A 17,144-nucleotide genomic window follows, 5' to 3' on the forward strand; every position below is an offset into this window, starting at 1 on the left:
CCCCACACTGCCCCGCGCCGCTTCCACGCCCCCTTCGCCCTCTGCCCCGCCCCGCGAGCTTCGCGCTCCTTCCGGCACAGGCGGCCGGAAGTCCCAGCCCGGGGTCACCTGACCTTAAAGTCGGCTAGTCATGGCGTCTTCCTTGTTAGTCGGAGAGCGACTTGTACGCGCTTTGAGCCCTGGCGGAGAGCTGGAGCCAGAGCAGCTGCCCGGGAAGCTGCGGGAAGAATTTGAGGCCGTGCTAGGGAAGAAGCACAAGGGCGGCGATCGTCCGGCTGGCCCCGCTCGCCTGGTTTCTTTCCGCCTGATCCGGGACCTGCATCAGTACCTGAGAGAAAGGGGTGAGCCCCAGTCTCCAGTCCAGAGTCGCCTCCTTTTTTCCAGAGTTTAGTCTCTCCTGAGGTCTTTTTTCCTACCTCTAGCATTTTTATGAGGGATGTATCTGTTGCGGATCCAAACTCGCGGCTTGCATTATTCCCAGCAAAGCCAATCTACTGAGGCAAGGTTGTGGTGAAGGAAAGTACAGTGTTCAATGCAGGGTGCCAAGCAAGGGAGTGGGAGACAAGCCTCAGATCCATTTCAGCTTGGTCTTTGAGTTAAGGGGTTTTCGTTTAAGGGAGAAGAACAAAGAGACTGGGAATAATCACTGTCATGTGACATTTCCTAATTGTCGTTTTGCGAGTCAGGATGTCTCTGATTAAGTGTTCTCAGGCCAGGTGGTCCATGGCTCCGGCGTCTGTTAGCTTACCTTGCCCTGGAGAAACAACCTGAGTTTGCAGGTTTATGATGATATCTATAACAGCACTTTCAGTACATTAAAGATGTTATCAGCAATAGCAGTTTTAGTCATCTAACTCTGGTTCATTAGTATTGTTAGCAAAGGATGGAGGTTAGAGGGGACAAGAAAGGGAATAAAGTTTTGGATAGAGAGATTAATTATAAACTCATTAAGGGAACTCAGTTTTAGGGGGACTGGGTTTCAAATCCATCACTCTCCTTCACCCATGGAATGATCATCTGGCCAGCCCAAGAGTCACCTCATAAACCCTGGGGAGCCCACTCCCTTCATAATTTCCATGGGAATTCTTCGTGGATGACAAAATTTACTTGTGCAGTTTCTGTTCTCTTGAGTCTCCTCTTTACTTCCAGGCCCACTTAGGCCCACCTGACCCTTGCGGAAGTCCAAGTTCTAACCCAATACCACTGCACAGGTTCAGTTTCTTTCTTTTAAGCCACACTAAAAAACAACTTAGCATAGTGAGCTTGCCCTGTTTGGGAATCTGGATTTCTTAGCAAGAGTGCCAAATCTGATGGGTTTTTGTTTTGTTTTGTTTTGTTTTGGCTGCGCCGCTCAGCCTGTGGGATCTTAGCTCCCCAACCAGAGATTGAACCCGGGCCCTCAGCAGTGAAAGTGCGGAGTCCTAACCACTGGACCACCAGGGAATTCCCTAATGGGATTTTTTTGTTTGTTTTTGTTTTTAGATATAGGATGATGGAAAAGTGTGTTGAAAGATCTGAACGGGGAGTAGCATCTGAGTTCTAGACCTAACTCTGCTATTAACTCTTCTTGGAGAAGTCATTTCTCTTCCTTGGGCCTCAGTTCCCTGAACATGTAAAGGGGGGCAGTAGGACTAACTGACGTGGAAGGTCTTTTGCCGGAATTAACAGCCTACCCAGAAGTGTGAAGGGTAATTCTTCAATTATTGGAACTAAAAAGGACCATAGAGATCATCTAGTACAGTGTCCTGTGAGTATTTGCCACCACTACGCCTTAAACCTATTTAGGGCAAGTTCTGTTGTGGCCACAGAAATTACCTAAATTAAAGGCAAATATAAATGGCTTACATGTTATTGGCTGTGACATTGGTAGGGTAATTGAGAGCCAACAATTAAAGTCAGTATGTAGCACTAGGAGATACTTACGTGGGATTGTCCTAGTTTCTTCCCAGTTGAAAATGATCCCGGAGATGAATTGGTATAGGCATGGCCATGTTTTATTTTGGTAGAAAGAACTGAAGAGCTAGACCCTTCTCTGATGTTAATCCTTCAACCTCAGCTCTATGCATCATTATGTTTGTGGAAATCTTTTCTTCCTAGGTTCCACACTATACCTTCATGAGCTCCTAGAAGGCAGTGAAATCTATCTCCCAGAGGTTGTGAAGCCTCCTCGGGTATGTAAGGGATATATTTGTGAGAGTGGGTGTTGGTTGAGTTGGGTTTACTCATGATACATCCAAATTTATGAATCAACATTTGGGCTCAAAAATTTGTCTTTTAAATCCTTGAATGCTGGAGTTGGGGAACCAGATATTGTCCTCCTAGTCTGACAGCTTGGAGAACTGAAATTAAAAAAAAAAAAAAAAAAGTTTCCAAAGCACTGGAGGCAGAACTGGTACGTGGGTCTTCTTAGTACTTTGTCGCCTGAAACTAGTGATTGTGGCATGCTTTCTAGCAAGCTGGGAGTATCATTCTTCTCATTTGATTTTTCTGCCTCAGAACCCAGAGCTAGTTGCCCGTCTGGAGAAGATTAAGATACATCTGGCCAATGAGGAATATAAGCGGATCACCCGCAATGTCACCTGTCAGGTAAGGGCCCGCTCTTCAATACACCGACTGTGTAGCCCCTGAAAGCAGGGCCCTGCTCTGGGAAGAGGTACAAATGAAAGAAGCAACATGGAAACTTGGCTTGTATACTATTAAGGGACCGTAGAAGCTCTGTGCTGCGTACAAGCCAAATACAATTCCCAACTCATTTACTGAGACTCTGGCCTCAGATGGCGACTGAGTCTTAAAGGTTATAGAGGGTGGGGATGAGCCTGGAGCCATTCTTCTGACGTGGCTCCGTCCTATTCTCTGTATGCTCCTGCCCCGGAGCAGGAGAGGGGTACATGGGTACTGGGAACCTATGTCTCTTCTCTGAAATGCTTGACCTGTGGTCCAGAGAAGAATCCAACTGGTCCCAGGCAAAATCCATGGAGAAGGCAGAACTAATGTGTTGGGTAATAAAGAGGGCTGAGCCCAGACTGCCAAATGAATACTTGCTGGGCTGCCTCTGAGCTGCTTCCATTCTGAAATCCTTTGCTTTTTTCTTTTTCCCAGGATTCAAGGCATGGTGGAACCCTCAGTGACCTGGGAAAGCAAGGTGAGGTACTAGGAAATCAGGTTGCTAAAGCCTGTCCCTGGGACTGGTCAGTCATGGCCCTGCTTCCCACTCCAGTGCTCTGGGTTTAAGCCTGAGCTATTCAGGCTTGCTGTTGGAGGGAAACCCAGCTGAGGGGGGAGGCAGCCATGAGATAAAAGGGCCTCTTGGAGGATGCTGACCTAACGGTTTCTTCCCTGGGCTCCTCCCCAAAGTGAGGTCAGTGAAGGCTCTGGTCATCACCATCTTTAACTTCATTGTCACGGTGGCAGCTGCCTTCGTCTGCACTTACCTTGGAAGCCAGTATATCTTCACAGAAATGACCTCGGTGAGTAGGTACTGGTCAGGGCAGGGTGCCCCAGGTGGGAGTGTTAGTGGGAAAGGGAGGACATATGTGAAAATGCCTTGAACAGGTTAGGTATTTATGTGATAAACAAGGGGGACATTAGATCCAGCCAACAGTCATAGAGGTAGGTAATAACCTCAAGAGAATCCAGATTCTCTTTTCTTTCCTTCCCCCCAACTTATGGGCTGGGTTGAGGTCCTCTCCATCCTTATTAGGTGCTAGAGGATGCAGAGCTGGAAGCTGGCCTGCATCCCCTAAGCCTGGTTCTCTCACTTCCCAGCAGGTACTGGCAGCATTGATCGTGGCCTCTGTGGTGGGTCTGGCTGAGCTCTACATCATGGTGCGGGTGATGGAAGGTGAGCTGGGAGAGCTGTAACCGTGCTTCATCATCAAAGTCTGGAGACTCCAGGCTCCCAGCTGCCAATCACTGATTCTCAGTCAACCCATCAGGCTCTTTGTACTCAGCTCCGGTTAGTCAGAGGGCCGAGCCAAGACCACCTGCTGTTCCTGCAGGGAGCCCCATCCTCTGTCAATTTACAGAGTGGGCAGTAGAGGAGACTCAGACAACGACTGGAAAGAACTGGTCTATCTGTACATTCTCCTGAACCCGGTGCCCATCTGCCTTCTACAGTCCATTCTGGGCATTGCTGGGGCTGGGTTTTTTTCTTCCATTGGAAGTAAAGAGAATCCAGGCCTTTCCAGAAGTAGACCATACTGCCTTGAACTTGCCCAGGTGCAGAAACCGGTGGTCATCCTTGCTCCACACATCTTGATGCAGACCTGTAATTTAGATCAGAAGACTCCAAGAAAGCAGAAGGGATTCCCTTTCTTCAGTTTGTGCTGGAAGAGGAACCAGTTAGAGGACATCAAATAAGAGAAAGCCGGGTGGTACAGGACGGTGGACTCAGAAGCAAGGCAGCTACGTTTTTGGAATCTTAGTTTCTGTTTTCGTCTTCTTCCTTCTGCTTGCCTTGCTCAGATTTTCTATATGCTTCTGCCCGTCTCCACCACTCACCAGCCCTCCTTAAACCTCCCACCTTCCTATCACCCTTTGCTCTGCTTCCAAAAATGAAAACAGTTCAGATGGCAAAACAGTATGTTTGCTTTTAATTGCAAAACCCCCTGTGCTTGTTTGTATTTGTGGGGAGAGTATGCCTACTGTGAATTGTCTCAACTAATAAAGGGAGATATTATTGGTAGACAGGGGACTATTTTCAGATTTAACTACATGTATAATTATATAAATATGAGTATACACTTTATAATATATATGATATGTGTACATATTGTTATACATAAGCCTAATGTAGGTTATTTTTTGTGGATTCTTAAACATGTTTGGATAGGTGCAAAACAATAGTATGTAAAAGTTCACAGTTGACTAATTGTTTTACATGATTGCTTTTTGTCTTCACAGCAGTCCTGGAGGTTGGAAAAGGAAGTGGTTTTAGGCCCCTTTTCCAGAAGGCAAACCTGAGGCTGAGAGAGGTCAAATGATCTACTTCAGTCCTTCCTCTGTTAAATGGAGCCAAAGACTCCTAGGTTGTCCTGAAGTCTCTATGTAATGTTAAACTTCTAAGAATTTAGATTAGTGGTGTATTGATAGAATCTGTATAAGACGTTTAGAAATTATAGCAGCATTATTATTTATCCAATAAATATTTATTGTATCCAGTGTATTCTTATTTCAAATCTCACAACAACACAAAAGCCCAAAGATTTCCATAGTTGTGAGAATTGGTCAGGGTCTGCTCCTAATGGTGGATTCTGTCTTTCCGTTTGTTCAGTGTATGAGCTCCCATGGTCTTCTTTTTCCCAGGACACTATTCTGTTCTTAGAAATTATACACTCATTGGCTCAGTAGATGTTTCCTCTACAATATTGCCAATTTCTTGAATTATAGCAAGTCAGCCTCTCAGGGCAATATTCTGCATGAGAGAGAGGGAGGGCTTAGGCCCTTCTGTTACGCCTCGGATAACTTTGTTGAGAAATCTTAGGATTTCTGTTGTTGATTGGAAGAAATGTCAACTGTGAGAAAAAATGCAGGTGGCGTTGTACAGTGTTTCTAGCAACCCAGACTGTTTAAGATTGAGTTAAAAAGCTACACTGAGTCACTCATTGCGCCTGATAAGCAAAGCCAAGCCAGATTTTTAGAATTCTTGTAGACATCATCCCTTCTCAAGTGACTGGGTCTTGCAAATGGAAAGAACTTAAACCTTCAGACCAATATCTATGCTATGTGCTTAAAAAATCTATTTGAATTATTTGCTTTGGTCTGTATTCCATTCTCCACCTTTGACAATGAATATCTCTGGGGTATTGGGGCCGAGAACAGTAAGAAAAATGAGGGAAAAAATACACAGATTTTATTCTGAAACATATAAATCAGAACAGAAAACCAGGGACTTCCCTGATGGCGCAGTGGTTAGGAATCTGCCTGCCCTGCCAATGCAGGGGACACGGGTTCAAGCCCTGGTCTGGGAAGATCCCTCATGCCACAGAGCAACTAAGCCTGTGTACCACAACTATTGAGCCTACGTGCTGCAACTACTGAAGCCCATGTGATTATAGCCCGTGCTGCACAACAAGAGAAGCCACCGCAATGAGAAGCCTGCGCACCACAATGAAGAGTAGCCCCTGCTCGCCGCAACTAGAGAAAGCCGGCACGTAGCAACAAAGACCCGACACAGCCAAAAATATAAATAAACGACAGAGAACCACAGAATTTTTAAATGCCACAAAAACTTAGATTAATTTTCCCAACCAAGCAATTCACAAAGACACTAATATTCAGGAGGATCACCTGGTCTGTCCAAGGCCACAGAGCTTATTAGAGCCAAGACTAGAACCCCTGGCTCTTGGCTGTCATGTCACCATTCTCCACACTTAACACTATTCAGTCTCTTCCTAAAGTTAGAAAATTGGTCAAATGAAAGTACGTATGAAGTACTAACATGGAGTGGGAACTCAATCTCACCATGTGCTTAATAATTGTTAGCTCTTTTTTTCTCTTCCTGACCTTCAGGAGTCTGAGGTTGAAGTATTCATTGTGTCTGATGCAGTTCCTAATTTTCTATATTCTCTCTCCTTTCTTTTACTTCATACTTAGGGTGCTCGAGGGAAGAGTGGAGAATACTGCCTATACTTTTGTGGGGTCACCATTAAGCTTTGGTATTAGGGAGCCTGACAACTCATGTGCCATAAGAGACTTGGGGATTAAACTGATCATCACTTTGTCCTTTGGCTTTAGTCAGTAATATAGAACCATCCTCCATTTCAACTCTTCTGAGAGAAAACATTTCACACACTGACCTAAAGATATCTGGACAGTTATGATCTACATCAGGGATCAGCAAAAAGAGGTATTTAAAAAATATGTAGGGGGCTTCCCTGGTGGCGCAGTGGTTGGGAGTCCGCCTGCTGATGCAGGGGACACGGGTTCGTGCCCTGGTCCGGGAAGATCCCACATGCCGCGGAGTGGCTGGACCCGTGAGCCATGGCCGCTGAGCCTGCGCATCGGGAGCCTGTGCTCCGCAACGGGAGAGGCCACAACAGTGAGAGGCCCGCGTACCGCAAAAAAAAAAAAAAAAAAAAAAAAGTAGGGACTTCCCTGCTGGCACAGTGGTTGGGAGTCTGCCTGCCAGTGAGGGGGACACGGGTTCGGGGCCTGGTCCCGGGGGATCCCACGTGCAGCGCAGCGGCTACGCCCATGCGCCACAACTACTGAGCCCGCATGCCTGGAGCCCGTGCTCGGCAACAGGACACCGCAGTGAGAGGCCCGCGCACCGCGGCGAGGAGTGACTCCCGCTTGCCGCAGCTAGAGAGGGCCCGCGCATAGCAACGAAGACCCAAGGCAGCCAAAAATAAATAAATAAAAAATAAATAAATTTATAAAAAAATAAAAATAAGTATCTAAAAAAGGCATACCAACAGCCCTTTTAGAAAGCAATTTATCTCAGCCATAAAAAAGAATGAAATAATGCCATTTGCAGCAACACGGATGGACCTAGAGATTATCATACTGAGTGAAAGTAAGTTAAAGATATCATATAATATCACTTATATGTGGAATCTAAATAATGATACAAATGAATTTATTTACAAAAGAGAAACAGATTCCCAGACTTAGAAAACAAACTTACGGTTACCAAAGGGGAAAGAGTTGGGGGAGGGATAAATTAGGAGGTTGGGATTAACATATACACACTTCTTTATATAAAATAGATAAATCAACAAGGACTTACTGTGTACCACAGGGAACTATACTCAATATCTTGTAATAACCTATAATGGAAAATAGTCTGAAAAAGAATAGATATATCTATATGTATAACTGAATCACTTTGCTGTACACCTGAAACTAACACAACATTGTAAATCAACTATATTCTAGTATAAAATTAAAAAAAAATTTTAAAGCACCAAAACCAAATAAATAAAGTTCAATAGGACCCCCCTAAAAAATAAATAAAAATAAAAGCTACCCACACAAAAAAGTGATTTATCAATATCTGTAAGTGATGTTTGTAATACATGCAAGTGTTCATCTCAGAGTTATGTCTAATAATAAAATTCTATATTGGAGGGAATTCCCTGGCAGTCCAGTGGTTAGGACTCTGCATTTCCATTGCAGGGAGCATGGGTTTGATCCTTGGTTGGGGAACTAAGATCTTGCAAGCTGCGTGGTGCAGCCCAAAAAAAAAAAAAAGGGAAAGGTGAGAGGCATTGAACTGGGCAGACATGAGCCTTCCCTTCACAGGCAACATGGAGACATCATGGTTAGGACTTGGTGCTCCGTGGGACTGGGTTCAATCCCTGGTTGGGGAACTAATATCTTGCAAGCTGAGCGGCGAGGCCAAAAAAAATAAAATTCTATATTGGATTCAACTTAAAAATCAGCAGTAAGATGATTAAGTAGATTATAGTAATAAATACATTTTAAAATAAAAATTATTATACAAAGATATTATTGTGCAAAATAAGTTGTTATACAACCCTGAAACATGAGAGAAAAAAAAAAAGCTTATACTGAAGCTTTGTGGAGAGTCATGGCTGTACTTACCTGTGCTAAACTCCGTGGGCCGGGGGGCCCACATATCCTCAAGTTTTCACAGCCTCCATGTACCTGGATTCAGGGTGAAAGACTTCCAAATTTTAGATAAAGAGCAGACCTTCTTTTTTTTTTTTTTTTTTTTGCCAAGCAGTTTGTAGGACCTTAGTTCCCCAACCAGGGATCGAACCTGGGCCCACAGCAGTGAAAGGGCCAAGTCCTAACCACTGGACCGCCAGGGAATTCCCGTGGAGCAGGGCTTCTTAAATAGCTTCTGACCCAGGGCATCTTCTCAGGATGCCATTGGAGTCAATTCCCCACACACTCCTCTTTCTTGGGATGGCATCCTTACCTGACCCCAGCCCCCTACTCACAAGCCAATAGGTTTCTGTGGCATTAATATAGAGCTCCTTTATGGGCTGGCTTCTGAGACTAAAGCAGTCAAAGCCTTAGTGCCTGCTGAGGAAATGGCCATGGTGCAGGTGGCGTCCATCTGCAAGGGCAGAATGAGAAATAGGAATCAGGTGACCCGTCCTCTAGTTCTCATCCCAGAGAAGGGAACTCTGTTCTCAGCCCCAGCCACTCCCTCTGTTTCACTATACCATGCTTTCTCCAGTGCAGTCTGGGTCCAGGGCTTCCCAGGGAGAAAGGGGAGTCCTTGGCAGGACCCCAGAGGAGCAAGAAGTTTGGGACCCTCCCAGTTTCTCATGGCCCGCCGTAGGGGGAGTGAGCGGGAACTAGCGTGCGTTGAGAGCTTTTGCAACGTGTCACGCACCACGTGAAGCCCTTCACCTACATTATTGCTTCTCGTTCCCAACACAGAGAGGAGATGAGTATTATCATCCCCATTTTTCGGGTTCATAGACTTCTGCAGAGTTCCAAGACTACACAGCAGCCAGGATTTGAATCCGGCACAGACCAACTGCAGATCCCAAGATTTTCTTTCTGAGGCAGAGCAGCTCCAGGAGTGGAGGCAGCTGGAGTGTCCTGGAACAAGTGGGACCGGGAGCAGGGGATGCAGCTGAGGCTCCCATCTCTCCAGGGTCTGTCAGCCAGAGCCCTAAGCCCTTCGATTAACTCTCCCTCTAACCAATCCCAGCAGAAGCCTGGGTAATACCTCCCACCCAGAATCTGCGGGGAACCTGGCCCTGTTTAGGGATTAGGTGATGGAGATAAATTTCAAAAGCAAACGGCCCCCGTCGTCCCAATTCATTTGCAGCACACAACAATCCAGATTAAGGTACAGAGTTTGGGTTTTATTTGGAGATTAGTTGGTATTACAGACGACAGTGATATCAAAACCCAATGCTGCCACAGGCACCACACCCACCCCATCCCGAAATCTGTCAGGTTGTCTCCGCAGCCCCAGGTCAGAGGGCAGCCAATCTGATATTTGTGAAAATTAAATAAACGTAAGCCCTGCGTTCCTATTTCTACTTTATTACTTTAATATCACTCCCTCTTCAGATCCATGGTTGTGATTAATTCATCCAGGTGGCAGGAGGACAGGAGAGGGGGCCCTGATCTGTAAATTAGGATCGGCACTCTCCTAGCTCACTTGACAGTCAGTTAGGTAATGGCCCGAAGGGCCCTTGGGTGAGGGGCAGCTGCCCATTCTCCTTTAGAGGGAGGACGTGTTGTCAGCTGGCATGAGAAGGATTGGGGACCAGGCCTGGCAGGAGAAGTGGGAAACATGGGCTCCCACCTCATCCCTCTGTAGGTACCTCCTGCCAAGATGATGGGCAGGTGTCCCTGGAGGGGCAGGTGCTGGGTAGCAGAAGCCAGGCCCTTGTCACTCCATAGCACCCGCATCTAGGCTGGCCTGGAGGACAGCGGAGAGAGGGATCCCTGAGCTAAACTTTCTTCCCATAAGAGAACTCCCTCATGTAAAAGGAGAGGGCAGGGGATCCACTTCTGGTGTGTTCAGTCTTAAGGGGCAGGATGGGCTACAGGAGCCAGAGAAAGGGACTTGCAAGTTCTAGACCTAGATTAGGAGTGGTCCGGGTTGGTGACAATTGCCGAGGCATAGATGAGGTCAGACAGGCTGCCCAGTGAGGTCTGGGGAGCAGCTCGCTCTGAAGAGACGTGGACCCCTGAAGCCCCAGCCGGTCCCCATGGGGCCGTAGCTTTAGCCCCTACCCAGCCCTGCCCTGAACCCAAGCCAGGAGCTGGACAGGAGGCATGTCGACACACAGAGGCACACTGAGCTGTGCTGTTGGAGGGTGGAGGCTGGCCGAGGGTGCGGGGCTCCCAGGACTGCTGGATGGTGTCCGGAAAAGAAAGGGATCTCTGGGGAGGCTCGGGCCTGGGACTTAGGCCTCCTGGCTTCCTATTCTTGATTCTCTTGGCTCTGCGGTTCTGGAACCACACCTGGTAAGGAAAGAAGGAGTCTCTTCTGGTGCCAGCATCCCCTCCCCCCAGGTACAGGGAAAGCAGAAGCTGGAGGCAGGATATCCAGAGAGAAGGGACTGTGACTCAAGCTTAGAAATCTGCTGTGTGAGAGCACCCCGACCCTGAGGTCAGGGGGAGGGGAACAGCTCACCTGTATCTTGGCCTCAGGAAGGCAGGTGACCCGAGCCAGGTGCTCACGGGTGCCGATGTCGGGGTAAGGCCGTGCTGCAAACACCCGCTCCAACTCCAGCAGCTGCCCTCTGCTGAAGGTAGTCCTCTTTCTCCGGTGGGGACCCAACCCACTGGCATGGCCTGCAGGCCAGGATGGGGGTCAAGTCAGGACTCCTTGCAAGAGCCTCCACTGCAGCATCAAAGCCAACAGACCCTGAAGCTCCTACTCCCCACCCCTCTTCAACCTTCCCCATCATAGCTTCCCCACATCCTCGCCCTGCCCACCCTTTCCCCACCAGATCACCTGCAGGGGACGCGTCCACTGGACTGGCCATGGGGCCGGCACAGTTAGGAGCCCGATGGCCATGCCAAGGCTGTGCCCACACCGCTCCCCTCCGCGTGGAGTTTTATCCTGCTCAGAAGGCTGGCCCCGCCTCCAGGAGGCGGGAGGTTTAGCATCCAGCTTGAGGAGGGCTGAGAAGCCCCGGAGGAAAAGGGGGCTTGCAGGGGTATGGGTGGGGCAACCCTGTTCCTCTGGGGCTTCACAAAAGAAGCTGGCCCCAGCCCCGCTCCTCGAAGCTCAAACTCTGGTAGTCTGTGTCTGAAATCCTGTACTTTGTGAAAATCCTCCCAGGGCTCCGTCCAGGAAGCCAACGAGATCACTCTCTAGATGCTCCTCCTGGGGCTCTGGTGCTGGCTGCCTTGGGGGAGAGCGGGTGGAGTCCTATCCCACAACTGAGGATGGGGCTGGGGAAGCTGGACAGGACGAGAAGCCGGACAGCAGATGAGCGGCAGCCACCCTCCGCTCAGCAGGGCTGGGGGCAGATGTCGCCACCAGCTCACCCTCAGTTCTGCTTTAGAGCTTTGCCTGCTCCTAGCCCTTTGTCCCTGGCCCTTCAAGAGCCCAGATGGACCTCCTACAGTCCGGGAACTTGGAACCGGAGGAGGTTCCACAAGTTCATTTGAGGGGTTTTGAGAAAGATGTTTGTTTTTACAGTGTACTCATCGTTTGGAAGTCTTCTGGGCCACTTTTCTAAGAGAAATAGGTGCATTTGAATTTCCTTTCAGTTCCTGCCCTTCCTGTCTCTCCCGTCTCAGTGCTCTGCACCCCAGACCCAAGACAGAGACCTCAAAGGCCCATTATCATAGGGATAGGTTTGGGGGAGCACAGTGACCGCTTCCCCAGGGACCCAAGGGTCTGAGCTAACAGCACTTCAGGTCCAGGATGGGCAGAAAAGCTGAGCTGGAACCCACCACCTCCTGCCCCCCTGCCCCTTCCAACACCATAGTCAATGACAAGGGGCAAAACAAACCCAGGGCTGGGTAGGGTAGCTTGGTGACTCCTGTCGTCCTCAGAGGGGTCCAAGCTCCTGCTTAGTTGCTGTTGTGTTGCTGGGGGCTGCTCCGTGTGCGAGGAAGGCTTTCTCTCACGAGGCTCTCCCAACCCACAGCTTTTCTGGCTCATGTAGAGGGCCTGAGCCCAACACAGGGTGGACACAAAGAAGGATCTTCTCTGTCCCCTCCCCCAAGTCACCCTGACTGCCCAAGGTCCCCTCTTTTACCCAGGCAGATCCCTGCCTCCTGCCTGTCCACCCCAGTCAGGACAGTAGTCTTAAACTCAGGGCCAAGGGATCTTTATTGAGCTGGGAGGAGGATGTTGGAGGAGGGAGCAGCAGAGGCCCAGCTGTTTGGACTCGGACTCCTACTCGTGGGCAGGGACTGGGCAGCCCAGCCAGTACTGGGCAATGGAGCGTGGGTAGGGAGGGATCACAGCATCCACTCGCCGCGTGCGAAGGTTCACTCGGTAGTACTTGTCTGGAAGAGAGGTTGGGAGAGGGTGCATGAGACCCTGCCTGGCCTTGCCCATCCTGCCCTAAGACCTGGGTCTCTCCTGGAAGGGTAAGTGAACATCCACAATGCACCAGAGGACTCCCGGCCTGGCATTTTGGAGTCACCACTCAAGGGCTGTGTTCAGCCCATGAGGACCAGGGACAGCAGGGATGACCCAGCTAGACCAGCTACAGGGCTGGCGAGGGCTCCCACCTCCTGAGAAGAAGTAGACGCTCTGGGTGGGCTCACAGTTGGCAGGCAAAAGCCAGTCCATCTCGTAGTTATCATAGTTATAGTCTCCCAGGCCCAACTCCTCACTGGAGAACCAGGACAGCCAGGTGGAACGAGATTGCCGGTAGGAGTTCTGGCTGCGTCTGCGGCCACGGCCACGGCCATGGCGCGAGCGGTAGCGTTTACGATTGCGACGCGCAGACTTGGTCATCTTGGTCCGAGAGGAGCGGGGAGCTGAGCCTGAGATGTAGATGTGGCCAGCCATGGCCGCGTCCACTTGTCCAGGCAAACCATGCCAGTCCCGGCTGATGAACCTGGGCTTTCCAGCACCACCTGTGGCAAGGAAGGGGTTAATGGGGAGCCCTGGAGGTCAAGGACAGGCTATGCCTTGTCCAAGGACACACAGCAAGTTAATGGCAGAGCCCAGCATCCCAGCCTTCCGACTACCTGTTCGATACGCTTTCCCCTGGCCTCCCTCCACCATATCCCTCCCCGGTTGCCTCAGCTACAGCTCCTCCTTCTGCTGGCTGTGCTTTTGGCTGTGCTAGGCAAAGTCCAAGGTGTAGGGTCTGGGTGGAGGCAGGCCTCCCCTACAAAGGTCAACAGAAGCAAAGTCTGGCCTGAGCAAACAGCTTTTGACCGATAGATGCACAGTCACAGCCCCTCAGGCCAGCTCAGCCCTACCTCTACCCTGGGGGATCCCAGCCCTCTGGATGGGGACGCAAGAGTTGCCCTCCCTCTGTACCAGAGGAACTGCCCCAGAAGAGAAGTCTGAAGATGTCCTCCCAGCTGTCCCGCTGCAGCAGAGCAAAGTGTTCGAACACGGCCGACTGGGAGCTGCCTTCGCACTCCTCTTGGCTGGGCTGCTGCTGGAACTCGTACTCCCAGTACTGTCTCCCTGCGGAAGGGTGGCCATGAGCAAGGCTGGAAAGCCCAGAGGCTGCGGAAGTGAGGAGCTCCTGGCAACAGGGGTGGGGATAATCTGAGGCCTGTCGCCAGCAAAGTTTAAAGAAGACCAAGACTGCTGCAGCGCGTGCGCACCCTGCCTCCCACCTCCCGAGTACCCTTGAAGAAGTAGACTCGCTCCCGGCCACTGTAGCTATGAGCGGGGAGGGCCAAGGCTGCGTCCACGTTGTCCGGAATGCCCCTGAAGCCTTCAGAGATGTTGCGGGGGAAATCGGGGTCCAGGACACCATCCTCAAAGCGCCAGTACTGACTACCCTAAGGGGTCGGGAAGGAGAAGAGGGTGAGGAGGCAGTTGGCTGTGCACAGAGGCAGAGTCCCCGCCCAAGGCGGCAGCCCTAGTTCCAGGCTTGTCACCCAGGACCTGGAGCCTTGGGCTTCTGTGTCCTCACAGAGCCCCAGCCAGGGACCACAGGCCAGAATCCAGCCTTCTTGCCTACTTTGATCCTGGGCACAGCAGCCCTCATCCTCTGCCTAGATACGCTCGGCCCTGACCCACAGCCCCTGGGTCTGGCACCTTGAAGAGGTAGGTCTTCCCCTGACAGTTGATGCGGGTGAAGGCAGCATCAATGGGACCCTCGATGCCCCAGACATCGCGGATGAGCTTGGGGTACCCAGGCCTCACTGCCTTTTCATCCAGCTCATAGCAGTAGAGCCCTAGAGGGAGGGAGGCTGTGTGAGGGAGGATGCTCCTGGGGCAGACCCCTACCCCAATAACCTGCCCCTCAGATCACCTCGGAAGGCAAAGAGGGAACCATTCTTGAGGTCGGTGAAGGCGTCGAAGGGCTTCCCACTGCACTGCTCTTCCTCTGCTGGGGACTCAGATATCCCTAGATTACCAGTCTCGGGCATGACGGTCCCCACTTCAGGCTCTGAGTTCTCCCGCCCAGGTCCTGGGGCTTCTTCCTCAGGGTTCAGAACAGGTGCCTGCTCAGTAGTCTCTTCAGGCTGGGCCTGCCGGACGAAGGTCTGGGTGGGGCTCTCTGGCTGTGCCTGGATGCTGGTATTGGATCTGGTCTCCTCGTGGTAGTCGTGGAAGCTGTACTCGTCTTCTGGCAGAGTGAATACATCCCCACGAGTCACTGCAGGCGGGGAGGGTGGTAGTGAGTCTCCAGCTGCAGAGGGGACCCCAGGCCCGCCCAGCCACTCTGAACGCACCTTGGGGCTTGCACTCGACCACGTAGTCGGAGCAGCAGCTCTGGTAGTAAGAGCAGAGCTCGTCACACTGACACTTCCTGTCGGAGTTGAAGCCCTCAGTGCAGCGGCCCTTGCACGACTCTGTGGGGAGCGGGTATCAGTTGGCACGGCCAGGCCCAGACCACCCTTGCCCACCCTACATTGACCCAAATGGCCACCAACACCCTCCGGCACCTTGGTCAGCCAGAACCACCCACGCCAGCAGGGCCAGCATCAGAAGGGGCCTTGGGGATGCCATGGCGGGGCCTCCAGCCTCGAGCCTGGTGAAGTAGGTTCTCTGCGGTCTCTGCTCTGATGCCTGAGGAAGGGAGGGAGTGGCAAGACAAGGAGGAGGGGAACCAGAGAAGAGGAGCTGCCTTTTCTACTGCTCTGTTTGCTCAACCCCCAGCCCAGCCCCCAGTGACCCGACCCCAGAGGCTGTTGCAGCAGAGGGTCACGTTCCTGGAACTCCGGGCCTGGGAGAGCTGTGAATAGGATCCTTACCAAGCTCCGGGGCATCTCTGAAGTGCACTAGCACAGTGAATCTGGAGGGCAGAAAGAAGTCCCACTCTGCCGCTCACGGGCTGTGGGACCTTGGGGCAAACTGCTTTACCTGCCTTAGTTCTTTTTTTTTGGCGAAATGAGACTAATCATACTCGCCTCACAGGGTGTTGGGAGCTAAAGCAGACAAAATGCCCAACTCCTGGAGTAGCTCCAACTTCATTCTCCATTAGTGGTTATTGACCTGTGACCTGTTTGATCAGGCACATCCCTGGCTGGGTGGTTCACCCACCCCTTGTGTATTTAGGGCGGTGAAAGAGGGGGTAGGAGCTGGGGACACTTTTTTTTATCATAAAAGAACAAAGTTTCATTTCTGGGTTCATCTCCAGGGTGCATTGATGTCCCCAAGCTGGTCTTCACAGCACGGTAAGTTGGGTGAATAGTAACCCTTTGGACTGGATGTGATTCCTGAGTCTTCCACTAATTTACTGCTTCTCAGCAGGCCACTCCCTGTCCCCACCCTCATCCTCCCCCATCGGTAACAAGTGGCCCAGTTCCCCACACTTTTAGGCTCCAGTGAGAAGTAGGATCCCTCTACCTAGAAAATGCTCACTGGCACACAACGCCTGATTTTGTGTCCACTTTCAGGGGTTCACATACCTCTGGAAGTCCTCCCACCACCTGGAGGGAGTGATCCTCAGAGATTCCGATGCTTTTTTTCTGTTCTATAGTCAGAGGGGAGTGTGACTTTGGAGCAGCTTCTCCATGGACCTCAGTCGGTTCAGCTGTTAAACGGGAGCAGTAATTGCCACCTCGTAGGCACGATGTAAGACTTACTTGAGAAACAGGCATAAAGCGTCTCAAGAGTTGCTATTATGATTGCATTAACCACTAGTAGGGCAGAGGCACACTCAACCGTGTCGCCCTCACATTCCAGTGTCATCCCAGTGTCTTCGACGTAAAACCGAAGCAGTCCTTCCGCCTCCCACCTCCTTCCCCTGCAACCAGTAGAGGGGGCAGGGAACGTGACTAGGGGGAGAGGCCCGGCCAGCGTGTGGGCGTAGCTGGAGAAGACTTGGGAGTGGGGCTACGCAGGCGGCAAGGGAGGAGCCCCGCGAGACCGAGAGGCGGGGCGTCGGCTCCCCGACCACAGCTTCTCAGGGGCGGGGCTCCTGCAGAGCATCCCTGCGAACCTAGGCGAGACTGGAACCGCTCTTTGTTCTGGTTGCTGCTTTCTAGACCCTCTGGCCCCTGGGTCCGTTCCTCGCCTTCCCGCTCTCTCCTCCCGCCTGTCCCCTGCATCTGGGCCTGCATCCCCTTCCCCAACTTCTTCGTCCTATATCCTG

General features: G+C 51.0%; 3 protein-coding genes across 5 annotated transcripts; 1 reads left to right on the forward strand and 2 right to left on the reverse strand.

Annotated features, from left to right (window-relative positions):
• Positions 1-130: 130 nt before the first annotated feature.
• On the forward strand, positions 131-5,117 carry VMA12 (vacuolar ATPase assembly factor VMA12; the record flags this gene model as incomplete). 3 transcript variants are annotated; one of them, XM_082860053.1, is made up of 6 exons in its annotated part: positions 131-341; positions 2,098-2,171; positions 2,497-2,586; positions 3,100-3,142; positions 3,355-3,467; positions 3,766-5,117. In XM_082860053.1, 6 exons carry the CDS (start codon positions 131-133, stop codon positions 3,859-3,861), a joined length of 627 nt encoding a protein of 208 aa, XP_082716179.1. In that variant the 3' UTR covers positions 3,862-5,117. The 3 variants fall into 3 exon arrangements, with proteins under 3 accessions (XP_082716179.1, XP_082716180.1, XP_082716181.1); XM_082860054.1 differs by having other exon boundaries at positions 3,769-5,117; XM_082860055.1 differs by having other exon boundaries at positions 3,412-3,467.
• A 5,270-nt stretch (positions 5,118-10,387) lies between these two features.
• Positions 10,388-11,432, reverse strand: SEBOX (SEBOX homeobox; the record flags this gene model as incomplete). Its single annotated transcript, XM_082861618.1, is given in 4 exon segments — positions 10,388-10,905; positions 11,078-11,249; positions 11,251-11,287; positions 11,402-11,432. Coding segments are annotated over 4 exon segments (621 nt in total). The 3' UTR covers positions 10,388-10,524.
• A 1,283-nt stretch (positions 11,433-12,715) lies between these two features.
• VTN (vitronectin) lies at positions 12,716-16,694 on the reverse strand. Its single transcript, XM_082861354.1, has 10 exons — positions 16,636-16,694; positions 16,459-16,523; positions 15,493-15,616; positions 15,280-15,399; positions 14,856-15,203; positions 14,639-14,778; positions 14,223-14,379; positions 13,904-14,056; positions 13,141-13,491; positions 12,716-12,912 (listed from the first exon to the last, which is right to left on the reverse strand). The coding sequence occupies exons 3-10, from the start codon at positions 15,554-15,556 to the stop codon at positions 12,800-12,802; spliced, it is 1,446 nt and encodes a 481-aa protein (XP_082717480.1). The 5' UTR covers positions 15,557-15,616; positions 16,459-16,523; positions 16,636-16,694; the 3' UTR covers positions 12,716-12,799.
• Between the last annotated feature and the right edge of the window lie 450 nt (positions 16,695-17,144).

Source organism: Leucopleurus acutus (assembly GCF_964270905.1).
Source record: "Leucopleurus acutus genome assembly, chromosome: 19".
NCBI classification, from domain to species: Eukaryota; Metazoa; Chordata; class Mammalia; order Artiodactyla; family Delphinidae; genus Leucopleurus; species Leucopleurus acutus.

Coding starts and splice junctions, on each gene's coding strand:
- VTN (XM_082861354.1), bottom strand. CDS start 15,556: ATGGCATCCCCAAGGCCCCTTCTGATGCTGGCCCTGCTGGCGTGGGTG. Junction 14,779..14,855: donor TTCCCTCTTTGCCTTCCGAG/GTGATCTGAGGG, acceptor CCCTCCCTCTAG/GGCTCTACTGCTATGAGCTG. Junction 13,492..13,903: donor CTTCTGGGGCAGTTCCTCTG/GTACAGAGGGAG, acceptor TCCTTGCCACAG/GTGGTGCTGGAAAGCCCAGG.